Source organism: Tursiops truncatus, chromosome 2, assembly GCF_011762595.2.
Source record: "Tursiops truncatus isolate mTurTru1 chromosome 2, mTurTru1.mat.Y, whole genome shotgun sequence".
NCBI lineage: Eukaryota > Metazoa > Chordata > Mammalia > Artiodactyla > Delphinidae > Tursiops > Tursiops truncatus.
This window is the reverse complement of record NC_047035.1, coordinates 167,801,061-167,813,692: the sequence shown is the minus strand read 5'-3', so window position 1 is coordinate 167,813,692 and position 12,632 is coordinate 167,801,061. Positions and strand designations below refer to the sequence as shown.

The window sequence follows — 12,632 nt, the reverse complement described above, 5'->3', positions numbered from 1 at the left end:
GACAGGCCAGCATGAGTGAGGAAAATCTGAGGCCTTGAGAGCTTTAGTAAATCAGGAAGATGAGGGCCTAAATTAAAAACAACTGGGCTTCCCTGGTGGCGCAGTGGTTAAGGATCCGCCTGCCAATGCAGGGGACATGAGTTTGAGCCCTAGTCCAGGAAGATCCCACATGCCGCAGAGCAACTAAGCCTGTGCGTCACAACTACTGAGCCCGTGTGCCACAATTACTGAGCCTGCGCTCTAGAGCCTGCGAGCCACAACTACTGAGCCTGCGCTCCAGAGCCCGCGAGCCACAACTACTGAGCCCGCGTGCCTAGAGCCCGTGCTCTGCAACAAGAGAAGCCACTGCAATGAGAAGCCCATTGCACTGCCCCCACTCGCCACAATTAGAGAAAGCCTGCACACAGCAATGAAGACCCAGTGCAGCCAAAAATAAATAAATTAAATAAATTAAAAAAAAAAAGTTTTTTAAACCAAAAAACAACAACAACAACACAGGTGGTCCAGGGGACAAACATTACAGAAGAGGCAGGGGGGGCAAGGGGTGGGCCTGGGAGGTACAGTCTGGGGGGATACAGCTGATGACCAAGGGTTTTTAAGAGTCCTAAATGTCACTTTGTCCCAAGGGCTCATTTCTGAGTCCTGCTTGTAGTTTGCTTCAGCTGATCGTCTGCACTGAAAGAAGCTGTCCAGAGCTCCAGCTTCTGATCTCAACTTCTTCCAATCCTGGGACCTTTTTGGAAAACCTACAGGCAGACTATCTCAGGCAGACAAACTGCTTCTGGAAGCTTCCTTTTTGGCTTCAAAGTGCTGGGCCCCCGCAGGCTGAAGCCAACTGTCAGCCCACATCCCAAAAGCCAAGGGAGGAAAACAAAGTGAGATATTTTCTTCCAGCAAGTAGAAAATTACCCTTATATCCCAGTGATCATTTCTTCAGAGTATTCTACCTCAAAAATATTTAGACAATGAGAGGTTTCGCCCAAAGAAGTGACTTAATGCCCTTTGAACTGTAAGACAAACTGAAGCATCAGACATGATAACTCTTATCAATAATGAAACATTTGCAATGCAAATACAAATTTATTAAAGCTGAATGTTTTCATTGTCCCATGAGCAGGAGTCGATGAGTAAGATCATTGATATAAACTATGATATTTTTCTAAACAACTTTTCATTCTTTAGATTATTACATATTTCTCTTTTCCTTATTTTATTTCTTTGTTTGTATTCTTTACCTATTTAAGAAATTAGACATCAACAAAGTTCAAGGTAAAGTCTCAAGAAAAATCACTGATGAGGGGAGGGATAAATGAGGAGTATGGAATTGACAGATACAAACTACTTCCTGTAATAAACCATGATGGAAAAGAAAAAAAATAAGGGAACAGATACAAACTACTGTACATAAAATAGATAAGCAACAAGGATTTACTGTTTAGCACGTGGAACTATACTATGTATCTTGTAATAACCTATAATGGAAAAGAAACTGAAAAAAATTTATATAACTGAATCACTTTGCTGCATACCTGAACTAACACAATATTGTAAATGAACTGAAAAAAAAAATAAGGAAAGAAAATCACTGATATCCAAGAATTAACCCAGTGTTCCATCCTCCCTAAAGCTGTTAAGTTCTAGGTTTGGAAGAAAATGAACTGCAGATGTCCATCTAAACAAATAATACCCAGTGAGCCTTAGAATATGGGCAGAGGCTTCAAATGTGCTCTGATTTTCTTTTTCACTCACATCTTTGATACTCGTTCTCAGGTGTGAGCACACTTCTTGGGTTCTTTGGGTCAGTGGAAATGTGGCAACCCTACAGCCTCATATCACATGACATTTGTCAAACCAGTTTTCAGAAGTAAATGTAAAACATAAAGCGAGGAATCTATTTTAGACGGAGAGAAAGGACAAGGTCAATGAGTGAAAATTCTGAGTGATAGATTTCTAAAGTGTAATTCTACACCAAAGACATAAACTGACGACTAACACTTGGATGGTTCTAGGCAGAGGTCCTTCCGTACCATCTATAATGAATACAAAATACTGACTTATAACCGTAACACTGTTTTGACTATAATCAATATGGTCAAAGCTTCACCCATTTCTTTCCTTCACCAGAGATTATCCATGACCCTTAAAATTGTAACCAATGTTCTCATCAAGCACACTTCTTTCAAGATAATGCAAAGCACCCATCTAGCCTGCACCGTGAAAGGTTTTGATCTAGACGTCTGGTCAAGTAAGACTGCACTACAGATACGAACAGAGTAAAATCACAAGTGGTCAGTCTGCTCACCTCGAATGACCTTTCAGTTTTCCCTTTTAGTTTTCCGAGGTCCTGCTTCAGTTTTTCATTTTCAAGACTCAGTGCCGTTAGGCGCTCTTTGGCTTCTTTGCTCTGGGTCTCAAAAAAAAGGCGTTCTTCCTTCTGCTTTTCTGTCCAGGCTGAAAGCTCCTCAAATCGTCCTTTCATAGCTTGATTGTTCAGCTTCATGGCTTCTGCATGGGGTGCAGAGGGAGAGTGTCACACCAGGGGACTGGACTTGGGGACATGAATGGAACCCACCTGGGCCCCAGGGTCAGCCGGAAAGACTGCGAAGCAAGATGAGTGAGTGGTTTCCACTTCCAGACAGGACTAGCAGAGTCTAATGTCGTCTCTAGTCCTGAAGAGTCTCAAGAAAATAAAATTGATTTTATTGACTTATAACAAAATGTCTATTAATAACTACATAGACTGAGGTCCATCACTCCTGGATTCGAACACTGGTTCTCCCAAAAACCATGGCTGGAGATATTAGAATGCTTTCTTTTAAGGTAATATTTAGGACTAACTCTGTAATAATAGCAGCCTTGTTTTCTTTTTCCTTTTAAATGGGCTAAATGTCATTATACCATTTCCCAGAGATGCATACTCTTTATTTTTACCTGTATCCAAAAGTAAACAATGGAAACAGCTTTAGCCTTACTCAGAGCTAATTCTGTGCTCTTTCTTCCCCCAAGGAACCAGGCGCAGAGACAGGGATTCACCTATAAGCTATTACCAAAGGATGGCATTCCCGAAGGCCCAGCGTGAATGAAGAAACATGGGGCCGGTGCTGCTCACCTTTCAGCTGATGGTTCTCAATTAGAAGCTCTCTCATCTGCTGCAGCAGCTCATGCGGGGTGAACGTGTCCAGGTTCGGGTGAGCCAGACTGGGGGGTCCATTTCCTGTGGTTTCGTTGGGGCTGTCCCCCTTTTCAGTCAGGCAGCTAACTGGTTGGTGGGACATGGCAGCAGTTCCTATGGAAAAGTCACAAACCAAAAATATAACTGTTCCCCTCTGCATGGCGTCCTCACGAGTCCCACAAGCCCATGTGCAAGTGCTAATAAGTATTCTACAAGGTGCTTTCTCTCCCATTACATATATATATATATATATATATATTTTTTTTTTTTTTTGCGGTACGCGGGCCTCTCACTGTTGTGGCCTCTCCCGTTGCGGAGCACAGGCTCCGGACGTGCAGGCTCAGCGGCCATGGCTCACGGGCCCAGCCGCTCCGCGGCATGTGGGATTCTCCCGGACCGGGGCACGAACCCACGTCCCCTGCATTGGCAGGCGGACTCTCAACCACTGCGCCACCAGGGCAGCCCTCTCCCATTATATTTTGAACAACCTTGATTCTTCCTTTTTAAACAAAAAAGGTACATCCTAGCTTTAGTTTGTATGTGTATGTCTGTGTATAAGTGTGTATAAAGGGGTACAGCGAGGAGATGGGGGATAGAGGAGGGAGAGACGGACATGATACCACGATGATCAGGAATCCTAACGTGGGGAGTTCAAGAGGCTTTCCATGTATACATTTGTAGATGTTGGCAAAGTATTATTAAATGGATTTTTCCCCAGAAAAATCTTTAAGCTCAAATCTTCCTATTTTGGGTGCAATTGTATGGTATGTGAATTATATCTCAATAATTAATTGTTACAAAATCTCTTTATTTCTTGTATATTTGGCTGAGAGGAAAGGGAGAACTAACATATTTCGAATGCTTACTATGCTCTTGATCACTGCACCAGACTGTCAGTTTCTAATCCTCACTAAAACTCAACTAGACAGCCATTTTCCTGGTGACAGAGCTGAGTTCACAGAGGTTTTATAGCTCATCCAAGGTCACTCAATGAAGGGCACAACCGAGCATTAAGGATGATTCCAAAACCCAGCCCTGTCATACAGTGAAGGCAGCACTGAATACTTAGGCTTCCATAGTCGATACTTTTGCAAAGCGTTCTAAAAGACTAAGAAAGTCTTGCTTAGTTGTTGCATATTCTGAGAATACTTTAAGCATACCACTTTATTTGTCGAGGGGTCAGTGTGACCATAAATAAGATAGATGGGCGTATCCCAACTGTACTTCTGTATGGCCTACCACCTGGGCAAACACAGAAATCAAATGCTGTGGGCAAACATTTTCCTTTACACATTTCACAAAGATGATGATATACCTTTTCATGAGGAATTGCAGAGTTACGGCATCAGTCACTGGAAGCTGAGGAGAGAGAAGTGCTCTCTGATCTATTGCTGTATAACCTCTGGGTGTGCTCTATAGATAAACATGGAAGGCGGGCCCATTCACCTCACCCAGAGTTCAGATTCCACTTCACCCATCCATCGCACACTGCCAGAAATCTTAAAGAAATAACCAAGGCTGCCGGAAGGATTTTTTCTTCTTACTTCTTAGCAATAACAGTCAATGAACTGCTTACAAACAAGTTACTAACAAATTTTCACTGCGTCCAAAGAACCTCGTCCCTGTGAGAAGTTCCCACGTGTGCCGATAGAACCTGCCACTGCCGACAGGAAGGCAGAGTACAAATGACTCTCTCTCTAAGAGGCTGCAAGGGAAGCTTCAGTTATGGTTTTTGTTGTTAAGTCCCTGCGCATGTTAGGGCAGAAGCTGGGGAAACCACCATGTATTAACGCCCGTATATTAATGCACCAAACCCTTGGGGTGCAGAGCGGTGCTTCTTTCCCACTGGCAGGAGGCAATCCCTAGGCTCTCTGGAGGTCTCCTGGAACTGAGAGCCTGGTGACCTGCTTTTGGTCTAAAGGACCTGTAAGGTGAGCTGGGATGAAGTGAGAGAGCGGCATGGACTTACAAATACTAGCAAATGTAAAATAGCCAGTGGGAAGCAGCCGCATAGCACAGGGAGATCAGCTCAGTGCTTTGTGACCACCTAGAGGGGTGGGATTGGGAGAGTGGGAGATGCAAGAGGGAGGAGATATGGGGATATATGTATATGTGTAGCTGATTCACTTTGTTATACAGCAGAAACTAACACACCACTGTAAAGCAATTATACTCCAATAAAGATGTTTAAAAAATAAATAAAATAAAGGACCTGTAGGAAATCAGAGAGAGTGCTGCTGAGGGGACAGCCGGCCCTCAGCACTGTGGCCTGTGTGATTCCTCTAGAGCAGCTGGCACAGGAAAGGCATCCTCATGGAATTCTTTAATGAGGACGGCAAGTCTGTGAAGTGAAAAACACGGATAAAGCATTTTGAGCCTTTTGAAAGCATATCCTGATTCATTTAGAAAGAAGTACACTGCTAAAGTGTGCTATCTCTTAGCATTAGGTGACCAGAATAGACTGCTCTTGTTTTCCCCAATAAAGTAATTTGGATTATTTTGCATAAAATAATTTGGATAAAGCCAGTTTCTGACTTTCCATAAAACTCATTTTTGCATAGTACTATGTTGGCGCTAAAATTTCATAAAAATGGGTTTTTACTAAATAACAGTGCTCCTATCTATTTTGCAAAGAATACTAAAATTCTAAGTAATTGACAAAGATAAAATCCTTGTAACGTGTGTCATTCACTTGTCAATATTAAATTTCCTCAGGTATTCAAGGATTAGACTATACTTTGGAGACCTTTAACAGATTTGTTTTTAAAGTATCTAAAGCAGAGGGAGGGAAGAGTAGGGGAAGGGGGAGGGGAGAGAAGGGAAGGGGGAGGGGAGAAAAGAGAGACTGTTCCTTCCGGTATTTTTCCTCCTTGACTTTCCGTTATATCTCCACCAAGACTTGAGGCACAACTGTAACAGTTAAAACCGATTCTACTTATCAACTTTTTCTGGTTGCCCAGATTTTATAAGGACATGAGAGAAAAAAAAAACAAACAGGGTTATGCTGAGGGAGACGGTAGAAAAATAAACCGGGTGCCACTAACCAGACACGTGACCTTGAGAACTCATCTGACCTCTGTGATGATTTACTGACTTGCCTAGCAAATGATGATCACTATAGCTGCTTTCAGCTCAAAAGCCCTATGAAAAGTATTAAGCTTCTAGCAAGATCACAGTCCAACCCGCACTGTCCAGCACGTACACCCCAGCACCCTCATAGCCATGCTGCCCTCTCTCACTAATACATACGCCCGTCCCGATTATAGTGAGCTCTTTGCTACGCAGCATTGTTAGGAAAACTATTTGGTAATTCAAATGTCATAGTATATAAGAAGTTAACATAAATGCCAAACATAAGCACATAAATACTTATAAACAAAATTTTACCAAAAGCGATTTAATTGATTTTTGGTGACTCAAAGTGCATTTTATGATTTTAGAATATTTGGGGGGCGTCATTACAACCTATCACAGTACAGTGCGTATATGAGATGTCTACTGGTAGAATGCCAGGTAGAGAAAGCTGAATTCTCTAAATGTTTAGCATCACCTTGAAATATTTTCAATTGAGAAAATGCAGGGATGTATTATAAATCCTTGCACACATCCTCAAAGGTTATGAACGAAGGAACTAAGCCATTTACTCCAAGATTCTGTCTAATAACAGAATTTCTCATAAAAATCCAACCAATGATCAGAAATGCATCATTTCTAAACAAAGGTGTTTTATTTTTAACTACAGAAGGGTGAATTAATTTAGCACAGGATTTGTCAAGATTTCACCAATGAGGAAAAATAGGAACCACCTGGAAGGTGGAAGATCAAAAGCAAAATCTCCTAGATTTTATTCCTGGATCTGCTATTCAAATTCCTGATTATAATTATTGTTCTTAATTCCAGAGGTCAAGTAATTACAGCAGTGACTTGACTTCGTAGGCAGGAGCTTAAATCTTGTTTCTGAGTTGGCCTTAAAAATGACCCAGCCGAACTTATTCAATGCAGGAATGTCCTGTCCGGTTTCCATGGCAGATGGTCATATAGACCAGGCTCGAATGACTTCAATGACAGAAAAAATGAGCACATGACCTTAGCAGGCAACTGCCCATTCTATTCCAGGATGGCTCTGACTGCCAGAAAGCTGTTTTGTATCCAACAGAAATCTGCCTTACACTGACTTCTCTCCATTGGTCGTTGGACCATCAAGAATAATACAGAATAAACCCAGGTCCTTACCCTGGTGTGGCTGATTCTCCGAACCTGCTGATTAAGTATTCACAGGTTCAATCCCCACATGGATACATTAGTTTTAAACAGTGAAAACCTATTTCCTGATCAGAGACAATTGCTGGCTATTGGCAAATCCTGGTTTGGGTTTTCAAGGGGATTGAGTAACATTCCAAGATTGCATCAACTAAACTCATCACCATCCCGGAAAAAGAACTCAAAGTACATATCCTATTAAGGGGGTAAAAGAAGACTTAGCTTTTATGCCAGAAATGGTACTCTGACTTTCGTAAGTGCAAACATACAGAAAATGGAAATAGACAGCCTCATCACCCAAGGCAGGAACCTGAGAGTTATGCTTGATTCTTCCTATTTGCTCTTCCCCCAAGTCTAATGGGTCACCGAGTCCTGTCACTCCCACCTCCTCTCAATCCCCACCAGCTTAGGTCAGGCCCTTCTTGTCTTGTCTGGCCCACAGAGTACGGGACTTTCGTCTGTTTTGTCCACTGCCGTGTCCCTAGCACCTAGAACATTACGCGACATATATGGGGGTTCAACAAATACTTGCTGAATGAATTTGCATAGCTTCCTCCATGGCTGGACTCATCTCCTTCCACTGCAGCCCCACTACCTCCATGGTTTCTTTCCTAATACCAGGGCATCCCCCTGCTTAAACCCCTCCCACACAGACAGAGTTCCAGCTCCCAAGCAAGACAAACATGGCCTTTCAGAGACTGGCCCCCACTTACCCAGGAGTATCATCTCCTGTCACCAATGCCACTCATGCCGGAGGCACATTAAAGAGCTCACAGTTCTTGGCCTTCTTTTGCTCTTCTACCCTTCCCCGAGATGCCTGGATCTGCTTTTACCCTGGCAAACTCCCACTGGACAGTTCAATGCCAGCTCGAACAGATGTCCTGTGTAAAATGACCTGTTCTTTCCTCTGAGCACCCAACAGCGCTTTGTGTGTTCCACCCCCTTGGTCCTTTTATGTAAAGTACTGTGATCACACCATGCCAGTCTATGTTCCCATCAAACCTAAGTCAAGGTCTCTATTTTATTCTTCCTGCAGACTGGCACACTGAGAGCAGGCTCTCAGGAAATGTCTGCTGAAATGAAATGAAGCTATAGTGTAAGAGGTAAAGTCATACACTTGTAAAACACAAACCCGACATACTAGTATTATGAGTTTTTCTACAGTTCAGTGGCACTCATTTCCGGATTCTTGAACTCAATTTATTTTGAAAATTAGTACCACTTTTAAAATATCACTACTACAAAGGTATCTGGATGTCATTTCATAACACATATTCTATTACTCAACCCACATAATAGGTCAAAGTGAAAACAAGAACTTTCAATATAATTTTTTTCTTTCTCAGTGAAACAGGTTTTATTTTCAAAACACAGTTTAATTTCTTCCTTTTCCTTTGGATTTACTATTCCATAGATTCCAAAGAACATATCACACAGTCCAAGTCTCTATAAAATTCAGAAAAAGTGAGGCTTGGAGAAGAGAATAGCCATGTGCCCCTACCTAAGGGTGGGGATTCCATGGGAGGGTAAAACAGTGACCAATTCCTTTCAAGAATGTTTGTTTTTGTTTTTTCGGAGAGTTTAGTTGGAACCCATAACATTAATATGCAACTTGAGGTCAGTTACCAAAAAAAAAAAAAATACTACTTTTATAATGAAAAACTAAAATTGGCCCAGTAGAAGAACTGGCCAATCACCCGGAAGACTCTAATTACTGTCCTCTCTACAGGCTACATTTCGACTTGTCTTGCCCAGGGCATTACGGGGCAGTCCCTGGACTGGCCTCTGCTACTGGACCTCCCCAGCCCACTCCAAACTGGGCATATCCTGGGCGGGGTGGCCAGGGCCCCCTAGCTCTTCTCTCCTTCCGGCAAAGAGCAAGGGTGAGGGGTTCTTCTGTTAACAGTGCGTTTGCTTAACCAGATCCCAGGCTTTTGATGTTTTAAGTTTTGGTTTTCCGTTTCATCCTTAAGCAGTGCTGTGGCATATAATTTCCATACAGCAGTCTTCCTGGTGGAGGAAGGAGGCTAGACGGAACCTGGGTTACATTTTCTCTTAGCGATGCTCATTGCTTGCAGCTTACACGATAGAAACAATCCCTTTGGGGTTCTCGGCCTCATCACATATTCATATTCTCTATGTATCTATAAACACACACAAACACATACATACATACATGCCCTCCTAGACACAACGGTTTATGAAGATTCTTTTCAGCTGTTCAGTAATACCGCCACCTTAGAGAGCGGTCACCGGTTCTTCAGTGTCCTGGGCCATCTCGTAAAGCTAGAGTAGTTTGCACGTCTTCCAAAGGTGTGTCCTTAACCCCTTCCCTTATAATGAGGAACTGGCTGTACAATCATTCCCAACCTGCGGAAGGATGTCAGCCTCAGACCACCTTCATGACCTACAGGGGAAGGCACCTGCGGCCAGCCTGGAGGGTAAAAAAGGGGGAAGGGGCGTTTTGGGCTGGACGCCCCCGCTGCCCTTCCGCACCAGGTCAGGATCGCCAGGGCCCGGAAACCCTCCCAGCGAGCTCAGCCGACCCACCCGAGGGGACGCCCCACCCTCTCCACCCACGTCCCTACTGGCTCCGGGTCGCAGGGAAGGCGGCTACGGGAACCGCTTCCAGGGCGGAGAGGGAGCCCCTACCCGCCCCCTGCCCCGGCTCACCCGCCGCCCGGGTTCTGGCCTCCCTCGGGGTCACTGCCTCCTCGGCATCGTTACCGCTGGGAGAGGGCTCTGGACCCGGATGCAGACGCCGACCAGGGGACCGGCCGGGGGCGGCGGCGGCGGCGGCGGGGACTGGGGAGCCTCTGGCGGACGCGCGGCCTCGCGACCCCACCCAGCGCTGCTCAGCTGACAGTCGCGCCAGCCTCCTCACCTCCGCCCGGGAATTTCCCGGGCCCCGCCCGCCGCAGGCCCCACCCCAACGCCCGCCCCTCGGCAGGCCGCTCCCCCCGCAGGCCCCGCCCCAACTCTCTTCCCTGCCTGTCTCGTGGGCCTGCCCACAGCCTCCCTGCTAGCCCCGCAGTTCTCCCAGGGTGCAGACCCGGACGCGGGTTAATGCGGGTTGCGCGTTAAGCCAGTGTGACTGCCCTGACGGACGGCGTTAATTAAAACACTGTTAATTAAATGGAGTGTGAGGTGTCGGTCTTCGCCGCAGGGGGTGCCTGTAGCAGTCCAGAGCCACGGGGGCCGCTGCGCCCCACCGAAAGAGGGCGACGGTCCCAGGCATCCTTGGGACGAGACCTCAACCTCTGTTAAAGGCCTTACATTTAGATAGAGTTAATTGAGCACTCACGGCTTTCCACCCGATTTTGCCCTTGAAATAGACCTTTAATTAAAAACACAAAGCCTGCCGGATGCTTCTGGGGCTCTTGTTCCCGGGGAACAGGCCAGCCGTTGACACTCGGAGGTTTCAGGTGCTCCAGGCAGGTGGGATTACTAGATCGACCTGGACTGTACCTGGAAGGCAGAAGTATTGATCTACTGGACCGGAGGAGGGTGGTTGCCTCCAGACTAGACAGCGTGAAAAGTGAGGAAACAAGACGAGGAAGGAGGGAGAGCCGCCCTAGTTTGCATCCTAAGCACCGCGAAGAGGGATAAGCAAGGACGCAGACACAGGACACACAAAGCGTCTGATCGCGAGGTCCAGGTCTCGGCGAAGCCGGTGCGGCCGGTTCTCCGGGTAACAGGCCACTCGTGTAAGATAAAACAAATTTGGGCGGCGTCCCAGGAGGTGGGGGAGAGAGAGTCTGGGAGCAGGTTTGTGCTGAAGAGTAAGAAGGACGCGTCGCACGTGGGAAGAAGCTTGATTTACGAATGAAGAGGCTGACGCTGCTCAAATCAGCGGGATACCAAGCACGTTGCTGCTCACCCGAACTGCTTGCTGGTTAGACGGAAACGGAAAAAAAAAAAACCCTAATCGAAATAGGAAAGGGGGGACGCGCCCTCTCCTGGTATCCTGAAGGATTCAACTCCTCTATTTAGACCGCCTGCTCCAGGCCAGCTCTTCCTGCCCGACCCTTAACACCACCCAGAGACTAACCCCCTGCTCAAGGCAAAGAGGGCTAGCAAGTCAGTACGTGCCCCAGACCCAATTCTGGAGGGCCCCTCCTGGGCTTGTTAGGGGTGCCTGGGGCGAGTCAACTCTACGGGCTCACTTCCGGTATTTTAAACCATGTTAAAGGAGAGCTTAAATGAGTATTAGAGAAGCTCGGAGCAGGGATGGGATGGGATGGGGTGGGATAGTTAGGGGTGGGGGGAGGCGTCATACACAAGGCTGCCACCAGCTGTAGAGTGAGAAGGTTGAGGGTGGGTGAGCTTCTGGTAGAGAAAGTGGTCAGGGTCGTTTTCTCCAGACCCACTTGCTCCTGAAACGTTGAGCACTCCCACCACTTCTTAGCTGTGTGACCTTGGACAAGTTACCTAATCTCGATGAGCCTCATTCTCTTTATCTGTAAAATGGGGCCTCTAATACAGGTCCAAAATTCCAAAGGTCTGAGAATCCAAAGCCTTTCTCGGTTCATTTGGTGGCAGAACCAGACCCAAACCGATGCAAAGTTATTTACATTCTTTATTTACATCACTTAATATGATTATTTGTTTCACTGAAGCCACCTTAATTAGATTGCATGAGATCTGTTTCAGACCCTCTTGGGGAGTTATATTATGTAAATTACATGCACCTTATTACCTTCCTGAAATCCAAAACATTCTGAGTTCTGAAATAGAGTTCATGCCAAAGGCTTTAAATAAAGGATTTGGAAATACAGAGCTTACTGCCTAAGGTCACTGTGATGATTAAGGGATAATACATGTAAAACACTCAGAACGATGCCTGATGCACAATGTTAGTTGCTCTTCTTACTGCTAGTGTTAGAACCAACTCTGGGGACTTCCCTGGTGGCACAGTGGTTAAGAGTCCTCCTGCCAATGCAGGGGACACAGGTTCAAGCCCTGGTCCAGGAAGATCCCATAAGCCAGTGCACCACGACTACTGAGCCCGTGCTCTAGAGCCTGAGCGCCACAACTACTGAAGCCCACAGGCCAGCCTGTGCTCCGCAACAAGAGAAGCCACCACGGGGAGAAGCCTGCGCACCGCAACGAAGACCCAATGCAGCCCAAAATAAATAAAAAAATAAAATAATAATAATAAAAAGAACCAATTCTGTTTCTTAGCCTGAATAGTCCAGCG

The 12,632-nt window shown here is 45.6% G+C and overlaps 1 protein-coding gene across 9 annotated transcripts in view; it reads right to left on the bottom strand.

The window, feature by feature from the left end:
* OPTN (optineurin) overlaps positions 1-10,302 on the bottom strand; it is a 42,219-nt gene extending 31,917 nt beyond the window's left edge. Inside the window, exons 1-5 of one of the 9 annotated variants that reach the window (XM_019933440.3) lie at positions 10,106-10,293; positions 9,609-9,802; positions 5,385-5,513; positions 3,110-3,286; positions 2,303-2,505 (exon numbers count right to left, since the gene is read on the bottom strand). In XM_019933440.3, coding sequence (XP_019788999.1) covers positions 2,303-2,505; positions 3,110-3,275 — 369 coding nt within the window. In that variant the 5' untranslated portion in view covers positions 3,276-3,286; positions 5,385-5,513; positions 9,609-9,802; positions 10,106-10,293. Of the gene's footprint in view, positions 1-2,302; positions 2,506-3,109; positions 3,287-4,487; positions 4,532-5,384; positions 5,514-9,608; positions 9,867-10,105 lie in introns of those variants that run through there. The other 8 variants (XM_019933438.3, XM_073801655.1, XM_073801656.1 and 5 more) reach the window with 8 other exon arrangements.
* Positions 10,303-12,632: the final 2,330 nt, after the last annotated feature.